Source organism: Prionailurus bengalensis, chromosome B4 (genome assembly GCF_016509475.1).
Source record: "Prionailurus bengalensis isolate Pbe53 chromosome B4, Fcat_Pben_1.1_paternal_pri, whole genome shotgun sequence".
NCBI classification, from domain to species: Eukaryota; Metazoa; Chordata; class Mammalia; order Carnivora; family Felidae; genus Prionailurus; species Prionailurus bengalensis.
The window spans coordinates 89439524-89454248 of record NC_057358.1 but is presented as its reverse complement, the minus strand read 5'-3'; the positions used below and the strand labels follow the sequence as shown (position 1 = coordinate 89454248).

The following is a 14725-nucleotide window of genomic DNA, read 5'->3' as shown; positions in this document are numbered from 1 at the left end:
TTCAGGATATTCGAATGAAACCAAAGATCTCCTTGACAAGGTCTACTATGCCAAAGAACCCTCTTCCAGGGAAAGGTTTCAATCTGGCTAGTGTTTAGGAGGCTTGCTTGCTCTCCCATAATCCCCTTTCCTTACTGCACAGGGGTCTCCAAGCCATCCTCTGAAAAACTCTGGCTTCATGATCAAGGCCCCGTCCACGAAGTCTCATTTCCAAGTGCACAAATAAAAATGCGAGTGAGACAGAAACATTTTTTTAAAAAAAAGTTAGTTTCCCACCATCTAATGCAACTCAGCTCTCCAGGGGGTTAACAGTGATTAGAAAAAGAAAGGAAAGGAATGAAAACACCACGGAGAATCACTGAGAAGACAAAGGCAGCCAGAACTATCTTATTTATTATAAAGATATACCATGAAGAACAGACCTGACTGTATATTGAAGCCTGGAATGGTACATGCCAAAATGTACAGTACTATACATAAAAGTGCATTGTCACAACAGATTAACAAAACATTTCTTTTCTTCCAGAACTGTAAAAGCATCCCCCCAAATTTCCGCCTCAGAGCCGAGGAACTGTAACGGAGGCAGCACAGATCACAGGTGACACGTGGGCTGCAGCAGCTAGAGAGACAGCGGGAGGGAGGACACAGGGACACTGCGGACGGGAAAGGCACAGTCACGGCTACCAGCAAAACGAGACAGTCTGATGATGGACAAGGATGCAAGACGGACGATACTGAGCACCGAGGCACAGGACGGGACACAGAGAAGCAGGGAGAGCGTGGAGGAAGTTTCCGCTCAGATAGGTAGTAGGAATTGGGGCAGGGGGGCCGGGAGCAGGAGTGGAAGGGTGGACGGGGCACTCGACGGGGCGGCAGGAATTAGGGCAGGGGGGCCAGACGCAAGAGTGGAGGGGTGGATGGGGTGACAGTAAAGAGCAAGGCTAAAACTCCTCTAAAATAGAAAGGCACTTTCACATGTACATACTACAGATGTACATTGACACGATTAGTAACAGTCACAAGCAGGAAGCTACCAGTACTGCAATTGATCAAACCGACAGGAAAGGACAATACTGATTTAATTACGTGGGCAGGAGTTACCCTCAATTCCGTAGGTAAATTTTAGCAGTCTCTCCTGTTACACAGCCACTTACTATACTTTAAACATCTATAATAACCATCACACTACACACTGAACTTGGATGAATGCTCTAAAGGGGGCATTCACAAATGCACGGTTTATATATTTTCTTTTACTAAACAGTTTCTAAGATAAGCATTATGGAACCCGGTACAATTATTTAAACATACAAAAGTCCCTATGTAATTTAAAGATACAGGTACCCATCTCGATTATACCACATAGACTATTTTTTTTAAAGAAAGTATACTAGGGTAAGTGAAATCTCAATTTCCAGTTTGTTTTACTGATCTGAATAAAGGGGTGCCAAAGTCACCCTGCACCAAGCCTGACACCTCAGCCCAGCTGGAGGTTTGGTTTTCAGCTCAGGGGACTGTCTGGAGTAGGGAGCTCTATTGTACACACGGATGAGCCTTTGCATCTAAGTTGCTCCGGGACTGTGGCCTCAGCGATGGGCAACTCAGAGCAAGGCTCATCCGAGTGTTTTTCCCGCTTTTACGGTGTCTCACTACTGTGGTCAGGATGAGAATGAATGCGATCCCAAATCTGAAGTCTTCTAAATCCTCAATAGACCTATGGGCTCTTTACCTTTTTTTTTTTTTTTTTTTTTACGTTTTTAAATTCCAGTTGCTTAACATAGAGTGTGGGCTTTTTGAATTTTAGAGGCTGTACTTATCACATTAAAGTTTCTTCATTTTGTAGACCTCGTGTCATTCCCAAATGCTGGGGAGACCACAATCCTTCCCACTCTTATCTTTTCCTTAAATTATAAGCCCATTTTGGGAATGGCAAGAGTACAAAGAAAACTCGGTTAATACAATGTGACTCGTTCGCTCTACATCCGCTGAGAGCTATTCATGCTTCCTGCAGTAGATTAAGTGGGAGCCTGCTCTAAATTATTCTATGGATGGCTCAAGGGGCACCAAAGTCAGATTATGTTGTGTGAAAACGTGCAAAACGGTTGACCGATAGCGCTGACCCTGAACATGAATACAGAGCTCTGCAAAGGGCCACTGGACTGGTTCAAATAATTTACAGAACACGCATCAGAAAATGTGTATGGAGTACCTTTTCTCTCTCTTATCAATCAGTCCTTTCCCAATACCCCTGACCCAAACCAAAAGGTCAACTTGTAAGCCTACTTAGTGAGTTCTATGGATGGGACATGAACAGAGTTATATCAGCTGTGAATATATATTCTTGCGTAAGTGGAGTCTGATCATCTTTGTAGAACCATCGTCTGCCCATCATCAAAACGACCCCCTTGCCAAACTGTGCACGAAGAACGATATGATCCTTGAAACTGGGGGCGTAACATCTCAAGGATTCTTCCTTTCCTCCCCACCCTTTGCATGCTTCCTCCTCCCCACTAGATGTGTGCACCAGGCGAATGCACCAGAAGCTTTTAATGAGCTTTCAGGGTGTTATTTTGGATCCTCTGTGAAGTGGCCACCTTGTCTTTTCCCGGGAATCTGAAGACTTTTACCAAAACAAAGAAAGAATAGGTGAATCCTTATTCCCTGTGAGGTCATGTCCTTCTATGGGAATTGGAACAAATAAAAAAGACTGGAAAAAAAAAAAAAAAAGAAAGAAGGCCTCAAGGTGTCACAGGGGTATAGGGAGAAGAGTAGAGATGGGTAAGGCAGTGATGGGGGAGCATTAGAAATTTCCTGCAAGAAGGCACAGCCTCTGAGGCCCCAGAGCAGCCACCTAAGGGAGCAGAATCCTAATTTGGTGGTTGGAAAGGCAACCCTCATTTCATCAGCGGTGTAAACACTGAAGAGGGGAGAGTCTGGGCAGGACTGCCAGGGAGAAATCTGAAGACATGAACTTGTAGGAGTAAGATCTAAGTTAAAGCTTGTAGAAGACACCCCTCTGCCCTTTTGAAACCCTCTGTTTACATCTTACTCTTGCACCATCGATGGAAAAACCGTTTTTAACAATCCTTTTCATTTCAATTTCTAAAAGATTTAAAGTCTCCTCCTCCATTACTTCCACCTCTATTCTCGGCTTCTGTTTCCCCATCTAGCAGCAGAGAACTAGAAACCCAAGTGGACTCTGGAAAGAACTGGGAGGTTATTCAGCAAGGTTTCAATTTCCTAGGAATTTGGGAAGATTGTTTAAAAGGGTTAGTGCTACTCAGAGCTCAATCCTGGTTGAGTCTCCATGGTGTCTAAAGTTGATGAAGGACCACTAACGCTCAAGGGAAATGGCAGGGGGGTAGAGAAGATGCTGAACTGGGCATCGTTTTCACAACGGGCAAAACGGATGCTTCAGAAACCTCAAAGATTTAAAAGCTTACCATACCTGGATACTTGGAAAAAAAATCTCGATTCAATCCATTTGTGAAATTAGGCCACTGGCTGGCAATCAGAAGTGTGACTTTGAAAGGTAACCCTATGTCATTAATTTAATCTCTCTCTGCATTACAACGAGTAGACTGGCAAACTGAGGGAGAGATCCCAGGAATGATCTTGATTTTTTAGTACAGATCCTCATTCTTTCCTGCCTGAGGCATTCACCAGCGGGCTAACAGCTTCAAGTCCATACTGTGCAACTCTTAGGTGGGCAGGCAAATGGCTTCCAGTTTGAAACCAAAGCTAGAAGGAAATCAATGGTGGTCGAGAGGGGTTAGTTCTGGGCCACCCATTTATCTAAAAAAAAAATTCTCTTTATCATTACGTTCAAGGTCAGAGCAGAAAACATGCTCATAGGTTTACACACGATATAAGCTGCTGCTGGCAGGAGTGGTGATTTGTACCTTAGTAAAAACAGCTGAATTCAAAGCAACCTTTTTAAGACAGTGGGAAAACACAGAGAAAATGGTTTCTGTGCCAGGATGTCAGAGAAAGAGGGTACCTTACGGAGCTCACCTGACTATCTGGGTTATGTTGAGACCACCTGGAAAGAAAAGAAAAAAGTCATGGTTCCAGGGTGCAAAATTGGAAGGAACTCCTCCTGGAACCATGTGACCCCCCGCCGCCCCCCAACCTTGGCCAGCATGGCTCTTACTCCAGTACCACAGCCAGTTCTTGGTTGGCTCAAAGAGGCCAGTGGGAGAGGAGAGCTGGGGAGTCACCTTAGGATCATCAAGCCTCTGTATCAGGTTTAAAGGAACCGAGGTCATTTAGTCGGGAGAGAAGGCTGAGCGAACCAAGGACTTGTGTGCTGCCCGCGTTCTCCATTTCCACAGGAGAACACAGGGGTTTAGGGGAGCCGGAAGTATTTTCTAGGCAGTTTGTAACAGACCTCTGAAGGAACTTGTGGAGGAGTGTAACCAGGAAGTCTTTACAATTAGACTGTTCTAGTCCTTTGTGAATGCAGGGGACGGACCTGGAAGTCTTCGGGGGCCTGACCAGGCTTGAGGAAGGAGTCACATCCACAGCTCTGGAGGATTAGCTTTCCCTTTTCTAGGTTCCGTTCAAGAAGTAACTGCAGAGGGTCCGACCCCTTCCTCTGAGCTTTTAATCCGGACCCAGGGAAGTGACTCGTATGAAAGAGGCAACCATGCAACTCATTCAGGCAGTGGGCTGAGAGACCCACTGGGCACATCCCACTGTGACAACTGCAAGCCTGGGCACGAGTGGGACCTCGTCCCACTGCACGGACTCAGAGGTACTCGCTGTCAGCTACCCAACAATGCCGTTACCACTTTCCAGCCATTCCCCCCAAGCGCCACAGACCAACACTGGTTATACTCCACGGCCTGGGACTTCAGACGCTTGTGCCTTTGGATCCAGACATTTCCGACTCACCCAGGCTACACTAAACCTGAAGCGCCGAACGACGCGGAGAGCAGAGTGGTGTGGCCTTCGTGACAAATGGTGCAGCATTGGATTTTCAAGTAAATCTAAGTGTTTCTATTGTCTTTAAAATGACATGTCCAGTTACTAAGAAAAAAGGAAGAAAATTACAAAATACAAATGCCCGTGTTAATTTAGCTAGTCTCCGACATTACATTCAAGAACATAGAAAAGCCAAAAATCTCCAGTTATAAGCACAAAACTAAGGAAAGTTAAGGATCACTGACTTTTGTCAATGATCCGTTTTTTGTTTTGTTTTGTTTCTTAAATCACCGCCCCACAGGACCTTGCTCATCTGGAGTTTACATCGTGCAAGACTTGTCTGTTGGACCTTGGGAAGGTGGGGCCGGTCCCACGGTAGGGTTTGTTTTTGGAAGAACGGCAGGTTTTGGCCGAAGGGCTGGGGGCTTTAGCTGCACACCCATCCTGGGTGCCACCATAGGCTTGAAAGTACTCATTGTGTCGCTGGAGGAGCTCGTGCTGCGTCGGATCTGAGGCTCGGAGCTCCTGAAGGCAACGTTGTGCAAAGGGCTGAGAGACTCTGTGGACGTGGCGGGGGTGGGCGCGTTCTTCACTTGTTCCAAGGTGTCCAGCACCACATCGGGGGCGTGCTTTGCGGTACTCTGTCTCTCCAGTTCTCGGAGTTCGTTCAAAGCAGTGTTCATCGTCTCTTCAATATCCTGTTGACAAATCACCAGAGAGGCAGAACAGACTGATAAGTTCGCACTAATGTATAGAAGCACACACACTTCAGCTCAAAGCAGACAGGCCAGCAAAAGCAATCGTGTGTTAAGTTCACAGTCTGTGGAACGTATACGCATGATGATGGCATCTCACACGACTGTTTAGGCTCTGCATGTTCAGGAGACCAAGATGCCACGGTGCCTGCAGCCGTGTATCAGACATCTGCCGTTCTAAGGTGCTAGGTAGCCTTCTGGTGATTTCCACCTTACGTGCTGATTATACAGAATTCTATTCCAGCTTATGGCAAAAGACAGCTTCAATTTAGACACTGCTACAGTTTCTCAAGAAATAAATGGGAATGGGATTGAAAACCAGGCTTCTTTCAGTGATTTAACAAATAATTTTGGGCACTTACTACGTACTTGGCTAATTCTTAGCAGTTCTTCAAAATTCAGTTTAGGCTTTCCCCTGATGCTCCTGTCCGATGGTCTCACTGGAAGAGGTTCCGCCCTGCAGGAGGGCATTTTTGTGATATGGTGTGTGTGTGTGTGTTTAAATGTCACAATAAAGGGGTGGCATTATTGGCACTTGGTGGGCAGAGGTCATGTATACTAGATAGCTTGCAGTGTCCTGGATAGTTTATATGCAATGAATTATCCCGCATCTTGTTTGCCGTTTTTTTTTGGTTTTTGTTTTTTTTTTAAATTTGGAAGAGAGAGGATGAGCAGGGGAGAGGGGCGGGGCGAGAGAGAGAGAATCCTAAGAAGGCTCCATGATCAGCACGGAGTCCGACGCGGGGCTCGATCCCACAACCCTGGGATCGTGACCTGAGCTGAAATCAAGAGTTGGACACTCAATCAATTGGGCCACCCAGTCACCCCTTCTTCAACTTTTGAATGTCCTTCAGACATTCATGTAGGTGAAAATTCTGTTTACGATAACCTGAGCCCAGGCCCCGTCTCTTACATCAATATGCATTTTTAAAATGTTTACTTATTTATTTTGAGGCAGAGAATAGGAGTGCAAGCTAGGGAGACAGAGAGAATCCCAAACAGGCTCCACATTGTTAGTAGAGAGCCCAATGCGGGGCTTGATCCCATGAACTGTGAGATCATGACCTGAGCCAAAATCAAGAGTTGGATGTTAACCTCCTGAGCCTCCCAGGTGCCCTGATCAAAACACGTTTAATTGTTGTATTTATAGGAGATTTATATGGATTATATATGTAGATGAAAGCACCTTACTACGTCCGTTGTTTTCCAGTGTAGTCAAGCATTAACTGAAATACATTTGTTTTAGTATTTATTTCCTTGTTTTTTTTTATATTATATTTAGAGCTTCATATGTTTTTTTCAAATTAGGTATATCATCTATCAATGTATTTCAGATGGTAAAGAGGGAATTACAAAATATATGTTTCAAAAAAGTAGACTGTGCTCCACTGATGGATGAATAGAGAAGCCAAACGTGGTATATACGTCAATGGAATATCATTCAGCCTTAAAGAAGAAGGACATCTTGCCACACGGTACGATACGGATAACGCTTGAGGACGTTATGTTAAGTGAAATAAGAGGCCAGTCACAAAAAGACAAATACTGCCTGATTCATTTATATGAGGTAGTCCCCCACTCATAGAAGCAGAAACTAGAATGGCGGTGGCCAGAGGTTGAGGGGGAGGGGAGAGAGGAGAGTTGTTCTTCAGTGGGTATAGGTTTTCAGGTTTCCAAGATGAAAAAGTTCTGGAGATCTGTTTCATAAAATGTGAATACAGTTTACTGAACTCTAGAGTTAAAAATGGTTAAGATGGACAATTTTACATCATGTGATTTTTCGTATACGCAAACCCCAAAGGCGGAGTGTTGTGTGAGACAGATGGGGTGAAGAACCACTGCCCTAGTCTGACTGACATGTCTATTCTCTACTCTCCCAGGGCTTTTTTTTGTTTGCTTAATTTTTTAATGTTTATTTATTTTTGAAAGAGAGAGAGAGAGAGAGAGAGAAACTGAAGCAGGCTCCAAGCTCTGAGTTGTCAGCACAGAGCCCAATGCGGGGCTCAAACTCACGAACCGAGAGATCCGTTGGACACTCAACCGACTGAGTCACCCAGGCGCCCCTCCCAGGGCTTCTTTCGCTCACCTGGAGCATAACCCTTACGGCGCTGCGTAATGGTAATTGATTTCCATACCCATCTCCCTCACAGGCTTGTCAGCACCTTTGGAAAGCAGCTGGCTATTGATTTAACGTTGCTTCATAAAGCCTAGCACAGGACCTGGCGCACAGTAAGTGCTCAATAAAGGTTTGCTTAACGAATAAACCAAGATACAATGACCACATATGGATATTGTCATTTTAAAACAAGCCCCATCAGGGACTCCACTGATTTGTTTAATAAGAGAATCTGCATGTTTTTGGTATGAACACCATGATGGCGGGCTTACTTGTTCTCATGGGAAAATCTGAAGATGAGATGGAAAGAGAAATAAAGGACACAGCTGGAGGCCATTTTGTAAGGATGACATCACTTTCCAAGTGATTATTTTCATATGTGATTTCTATTTGATGCTAAACATATGGATTTTTTTTTTTTTTTTTTTACACAAGTATTTGCTCCAGAGAGATCGCAGAGAGCCTGGTTTATCTGTTGAGTTCTGTTTTGATGATTTACAATAAAAGGATTTCTTGGTTCTAGAAGCAAAAGGGTTAAATAGATGTTGTTATGCCTTCCCACCCCCAAGCTCCTAACTCCCTACATCCTGTTTCACCTGCTTATTATAAGCAGTGAAGTTACAGATTTCTCAAATCGTTAAACTCAGCTGTAATCAAATATCGCTGGTTCTGTATAGATCTCAACGGGCCCTGTATGGTACTTCAAACAGAGAAAAACCAAAAGGTCAAGTCTTTTTGATTTTTACCGAGAAACTGTTGTACATTTAAAATTGGTTTAATTTTTTAAAAACACATTAAACCCCTCACAATCTAATTTACATCCAAAATTTTCTTTAGTTAGGACAGTGAAAATAGCTTGGAGATTTGTCACATCAGTGCAGGTCTCCTTGGATACTCTTTATTAAAAATAATCCATTTTAAATACTTCCCCATGTTTGTTTCATTTTTTTTCTCATTCACTCTCTTTTTTGATTAATTTAGTTCACCTTTAAGCTTCAGATAGATAGAAGATGCTTTAGATTAAAATGGCAAACCCTGAATCTATTCACCTCTTTTCTTATTGGTGTTAACCATATTTTCTGATGGCCTATGCTGGGGGGAAAAAAAAAACACTAGAGGAAAAATGGCAGAATGATGGAAAAGCCATTAATTTTGTTTCACCCTCACTCTGTCAATTCTAATCATTAAAAAAAACTACAAAGTCCTCTGTACTAACTGTTGAGAAGTAAACAATGACATAGGATTCAGACTTGATGTTCTTCAAACAGCTAACCATTATTTCTCCATTTATTTATTGACTAATCCATTGTTTGTCTTAAGTTGAAAGGGTCATATTTATCATACACTAACATTTATTTATTTCTGGGCTCTCCATTCTTTCTATCAATTTGTCTATTTTATTATCTTTGGCACGCATTCAGGATCCAGTAGGGCCGGTCCTTCTTCATTATTATTCTTTTCCAGACTTTTCTAACTACTTAGCAATGATGTGTTTAAATGCCATGGGTCCTACATTTCTGCCATGTTTCTGTTTAAATCAATAGGAACCTGATCACTTGGGTCCTTCCAGTAACAAATGGTTCTTCTAAAGAGACCCTTAGTCAGGCTTTAAAGAAGGAGCTCATTTCTTTTGTTTTCTTTAGCTGGTTCTGTACAAAACAACATGGCTACCAAAAGGAAATCCTGCATACCTCCTTCATCATACTCCAGGTACACAGCATGCACCATTCCATTCAATGCATCCTACCTGAGCGATCGTCTCTGGGTCCAATGGCTTATGGTCATTGAAGCCTGTGTATTGCCCTGATGATGTGGACCTTCTAATAGGAGGACTGTCGATCTTCTTGAGGGAGTCGTGTCGGCTGATATTGGTCAAGCTCCCATGGCCGGGCCGGCGTCGCCTCTCAGGACTGTCATTGTTGAGGCCACGGTTCTGCAGCAGGCCCCGGGGGTGACTGCCCAAGTTTGGGGACCCCAGGTCAACGGAGGAGTTGGAAAGAGGATGTGGGGGGTGGAGGGGACAATGGCCATCGCTGGTCCTGCCAGGACGCCTTACTGGAGGGGGTGGCTCTCCTCTTTTTCTCTGTCTAGACATACACAAAAAGAGAAAATAGGAGAGCTTATCACACTGGGTAATACCACAAAGCTGCGGGGCCTGTGGCTGCTCAAAGTCCTTGGAAAAGTGGAGGTTCAGCAGCTTGATGATCAGATTCCACCTACCTGGCTAAATAGCCGTCAGGGTGACGGTCTGTTGGGGAGTTCATGTCCTTGGATGAAGACTTGTCTTCAGTGACTGGCCCACTGCTGGCCTCACTGTCAGCTTTCTGGCTCAGAGTGTCTGAAAACGTATCATCCCTGAAACAATGAGAAGCAAGAGTGAGGGTCTTTTGCTAGATGAACGGGAACAAAAAAATAAGTGATGGCATTTACGTATTATAAGTCTTTCTTACCAACACGACTTTTTCATTATAAAAATAATACAGTTTCATTGGTAAACTGGAAGATTCAGATATACAAAAAAGAGCAGTATCACAATCACCCATAATAGGACGTAACAACCAGACACAACTACTGCTAGAACTTTAGAAAATATCCTTCTATACTTTTTATCTATGCCTGGGTACATATCTATGATGTCTGCATATATATGTATGGTATTTATACTATAGTTACTTATATGTTTATGTGGCTTAGATATATATCACTGCATGTCTGTATAAAATGCACATAACATTTCTTGGATTCCGAGACACATTTTAACATCTCTAAAATTAGGTTGAATGATTTAATCATAATAGGCATTTCATGTGGTATATTTCTCTTTCCCTTGAAAAACTGCTCTTAAATTGGTGTACTAGGAAATATATTCACAAAATAGGAATTATATTGTACGTATAATTTTGCAACCTGTTTCTTTTACTTAATACGTTATAAGCATCTTCTCATCTCTTTAAATATTTTTAAATTATAGCAATATTAAGGGGTGCCTGGGTGGCTCAGGTGGTTAAGCATCGGACTCTGGATTTTGGTTCAGGCAATGATCTCATGGTTTGTGAGTTCAAGCCTTGCACTACTGGGCTCTGTGCAGAGCCTGCTTGGCTCTCTCTCCCTCTCCTTCTGTCCCCCACCCCCAAAATAAATAAATAAATAAACCTCCCAAAAAATTATATCAGGGGTGCAGCAGTGGCTCAGTTGGTCAGCTCAGGTCATGATTTCATGGTTCCCAAGATCAAGCCCCATGTCAGGCTCTGTGCTGACAGCCTGAAGCCCGCTTGGGATTCTCTCCCTCTCTCTCTGCCTCTCCTCTGCTTGCATTCTTTCTCTTTTCTCTTTCAAAATAAATAAATAAACATTAAAAAAATTACAGCAATATTGAAAAAAAAAAAAAGAAGAAGAAGGCTGGAGATGATTCTCTTTAGACTTTAGGTCAGTATCTTCCCTCTGGGGAATCTGAATTGAAACAGTGGTCAGACAGCAAGAGATGATAACCTCTGGTTTTGGAACCAGCAGCGGTTACTACAGCTCTTAAAGCTATTCTCTGCAAGGATTATTCTTCTAAGAGCCTGAAAGTTTCAAAAGGCATCTCTCCCTAGCCTTTGCTCCAAACTTCCTGGTGGTGTTTGCAAAATGAAAACCTGCTGGTCCTGAAGGACCGTTAGCAAAGACCCAATAGCAAGGCAAAGAACTGTTCCCAGCTCAGAGGTCTGGGCTCTGCGATCCCTTCTGCTCTGTTCCTGAAAGACCAAGGTCAGTTTAAGGACAGTGGCTGGAATCGTCTGATGGGAACACTTGGCAGTAGAAGCTGGCACTACTCACATATCCTGCACCACTATGTACTGATGAGGCACAAGCCCATCAATGCCATTGTGTCTTCCTTCCCACCAGTCCTCAGATGCGCGGTGATACAGCAGCAGGGAGGCGCCCTTCTTGAAGGACAGTTCTCTGGCAGATCGCCCAACGTAGTCAAACTTGGCTATCGCTTCTATTGGCTCACATTCTACAAAGAACACACGGGAAAACAAAGAGGGACCAGAGCTGTTAGAAGAGCATGAAACACTATGTGAAAGTTCCATATGAGGCCTTGGCAATAAACACGGCCATTTAAATATCCAGACTGAACAAGGTAATGAACAAATCATCAATGCAGGACAAAATAAGGCTGTTAAAAGAGATACAGAAAAACAGTCTCTTGCTGTGGTCCGTTTTTCAGGCAAATAAAAATTGAACATTGGACCTTAATTTCCACAGCCTCTTACCAGAGGTATAATGACAGTTTAATAAAAAATATTTAACACTTTGCAACATGATATATGAGATCTCTCCTTGGGCTGTGATATCCTCCACAATAGCTCCAATAGTATTTTGACAATGATAGAGTTCCTGTGTAACATCTTAATAACCATGGATAACATGGGAAAGTCAGTATCCCAGAACACAAGGGAGTTTAGGCTTTATTTGCTTATTCAAAGAAAAATGAGGTTTATAAAAATCAGCACATTAAATATTATGTGAGTACATTTAATTTCTTCCTGTACTTTTCTGGCATTATCAAATCTTCCAAACTACCACCATCAGTAAAATAACTTTGTTTTCTCCAGTATCAGTAACAAATTCTAGTTACCTATGAAAAAAGCACAACTTAGACTGTCCTGTACCCAAATTAAGAGACCAGATTCAAAAATTATATTATCCAGAAATCAAAAAAAATTTTTTTAAGTTTATTTATTTATTTTGAGAGAAACAGAGACAGCACAAGTCGGGGAGGGGCAGAGACAGAGGAGACAGAATCCCAAGCAGACTCCACCCTATCAGCACAGAGCCTGACATGGGGCTCGAACTCACGAAACTGTGAGATCATGACCTGAGCTGAAACCAAGAGTCGCTTAACTGACTGAGCCATTCAGGCGCCCCAATTATCCAGAGATCAAAAGATATTCAAGGGAATTATGGTGAGTGAAAAAAAAAACAGTCTCCAAAGGTTATATACTGTATGATGCCACTTATACAGCATGTTTGAAATGACATAATAATCAAGATGCAGAACAGATTAGTGGTTGCCAGAGGTTGGAAAGAAATGGCCACGGCTATAAAAGGGAAGCGCACAGATGAGTGCATGAAAACCTGGTGAAACGTGAATATGGCTGATGGGTTGTGTCAATGTCAATTTCCTGGCTATGGTATTATGCTACAGTTATGTAAGATTTTACCATGGAGGGAAGCTTGGAGGAGAGTACGTGGGATCTCTCTGTAATATTTCTCACAACTAGATGTGAACCTACAATGATTTCAAAATTAAAAATTAAAGTTACTGAACTAGAAATGGAATTTCAGTGCTGATCTAATTCTGATCACAACAGTTGAAGGCAATTAAGAGGACAAACTAAACAAAACAACTATAAGAGATGCTTTTCATCATTGGGCTTTTGCAAAAAGCCCTTTGATTCTGGGGCTTATGATCTTTCCTCCCATCTTCTACCATCCTCGCCTCCCATCCTTCATCCCTGCTATCAACAACAGATAAGTAAACTTCTAATCAGTTATACACAGAAAGGGCCAATACAAGTGCTAAATGTTCAGAGAAATGTATAAGCAATGAGCAATACCTCAATTTACTATAAACTGAGAGTGTATTACTTTCTAAATACTCTAGAATACATGCACATGTAATAGATTAAAACCTGTCCATCTGTCAAATATTTTCTCAGGAAATTGTCTTCTATTTTGCTTGGTAATGTACATTCCCATTTAGAACAGTTAATTTTTCCCAAAAGATTCCTAAAGTATCTTTAATATCTTGTATGGAATAACTGCATAAGAAATCCTTGGATAGTCAACTAAGCTTCTTTCTCACTTAATAAATTCAAATCCCGGACTTCAAGCTGTATTCAAAGCTGTAATCATCAAGACAGTATGGTACTGGAACAAGAACAGACACTCAGATCAATGGAACAGAATAGAGAACCCAGAAATGGACCCACAAACATATGGCCAATTAACCTTTGACAAAGTAGGAGAGAATATCCATTGGAATAAAGACCGTCTCTTCAGCAAATGGTGCTGGGAAAACTGGACAGTGACATGCAGAAGAATGAACCTGGACCACTTTCTTACACCATACACAAAAATAAACTCAAAGTGGATGAAAGACCTCAATGTAAGACAGGAAGCCATCAAAATCCTTGAGGAGAAGGCAGGCAAAAACCTCTTTGATCTTGGCTGCGCAACTTCTTACTCAACACGTCTCCAGAGGCAAGGGAAACAGAAGCATAAATGAACTACTGGGACCTCATCAAGATAAAATCTTCTGCACAGCGAAGGAAACAATCAGCAAAACTAAAAGGCAACCAACAGAATGGGAGAAGATATTTGCAAACGACATATCAGATAAAGGGTTAGTATCCAAAATCTATAAAGAACTTCTCAAACTCAACACCTAAAAAACAAATAATCCAGTGAAGAAATGGGCAAAAGACATGAATAGACACTTCTCCAAAGAAGACATCCAGATGGCCAACCGACACATGAAAAAATGCTCCACATCATTCATCATCAGGGAAATACAAATCAAAACCACAACGAGATACCACCTCACACCTGTCAGAATGGCTAACATTAACAACTCAGGCACAACAGATGTTGGCGAGGATGTGGAGAGAGAGGATCTCTTTTGCGTTGTTGGTGGGAATGCAAACTGGTGCAGCCATTCTGGAAAACAATATGGAGGTTCCTCAAAAAACTAAAAATAGAACTACCCTACGACCCAGCAATTGCACTACTAGGCATTTATCCACGGGATACTGGTGTGCTGTTTCGAAGGGACACGTGCACCCCCATGTTTATAGCAGCACTATCAACAATAGCCAAAGTATGGAAAGAGCCCAGATGTCCACTGGCAGATGAACAGATAAAAAGGATACGGTATTTGTAT

The 14725-nt window shown here is 42.5% G+C and overlaps 1 protein-coding gene across 1 annotated transcript in view; it reads right to left on the bottom strand.

The window, feature by feature from the left end:
• Nucleotides 1–375: 375 nt before the first annotated feature.
• SRGAP1 (SLIT-ROBO Rho GTPase activating protein 1) overlaps nucleotides 376–14725 on the bottom strand; it is a 285374-nt gene continuing 271024 nt past the window's right edge. The window contains 4 exon segments of the mRNA XM_043564797.1: nucleotides 376–5624; nucleotides 9545–9884; nucleotides 10018–10152; nucleotides 11614–11794. Coding sequence (XP_043420732.1) covers nucleotides 5247–5624; nucleotides 9545–9884; nucleotides 10018–10152; nucleotides 11614–11794 — 1034 coding nt within the window. The 3' untranslated portion in view covers nucleotides 376–5246.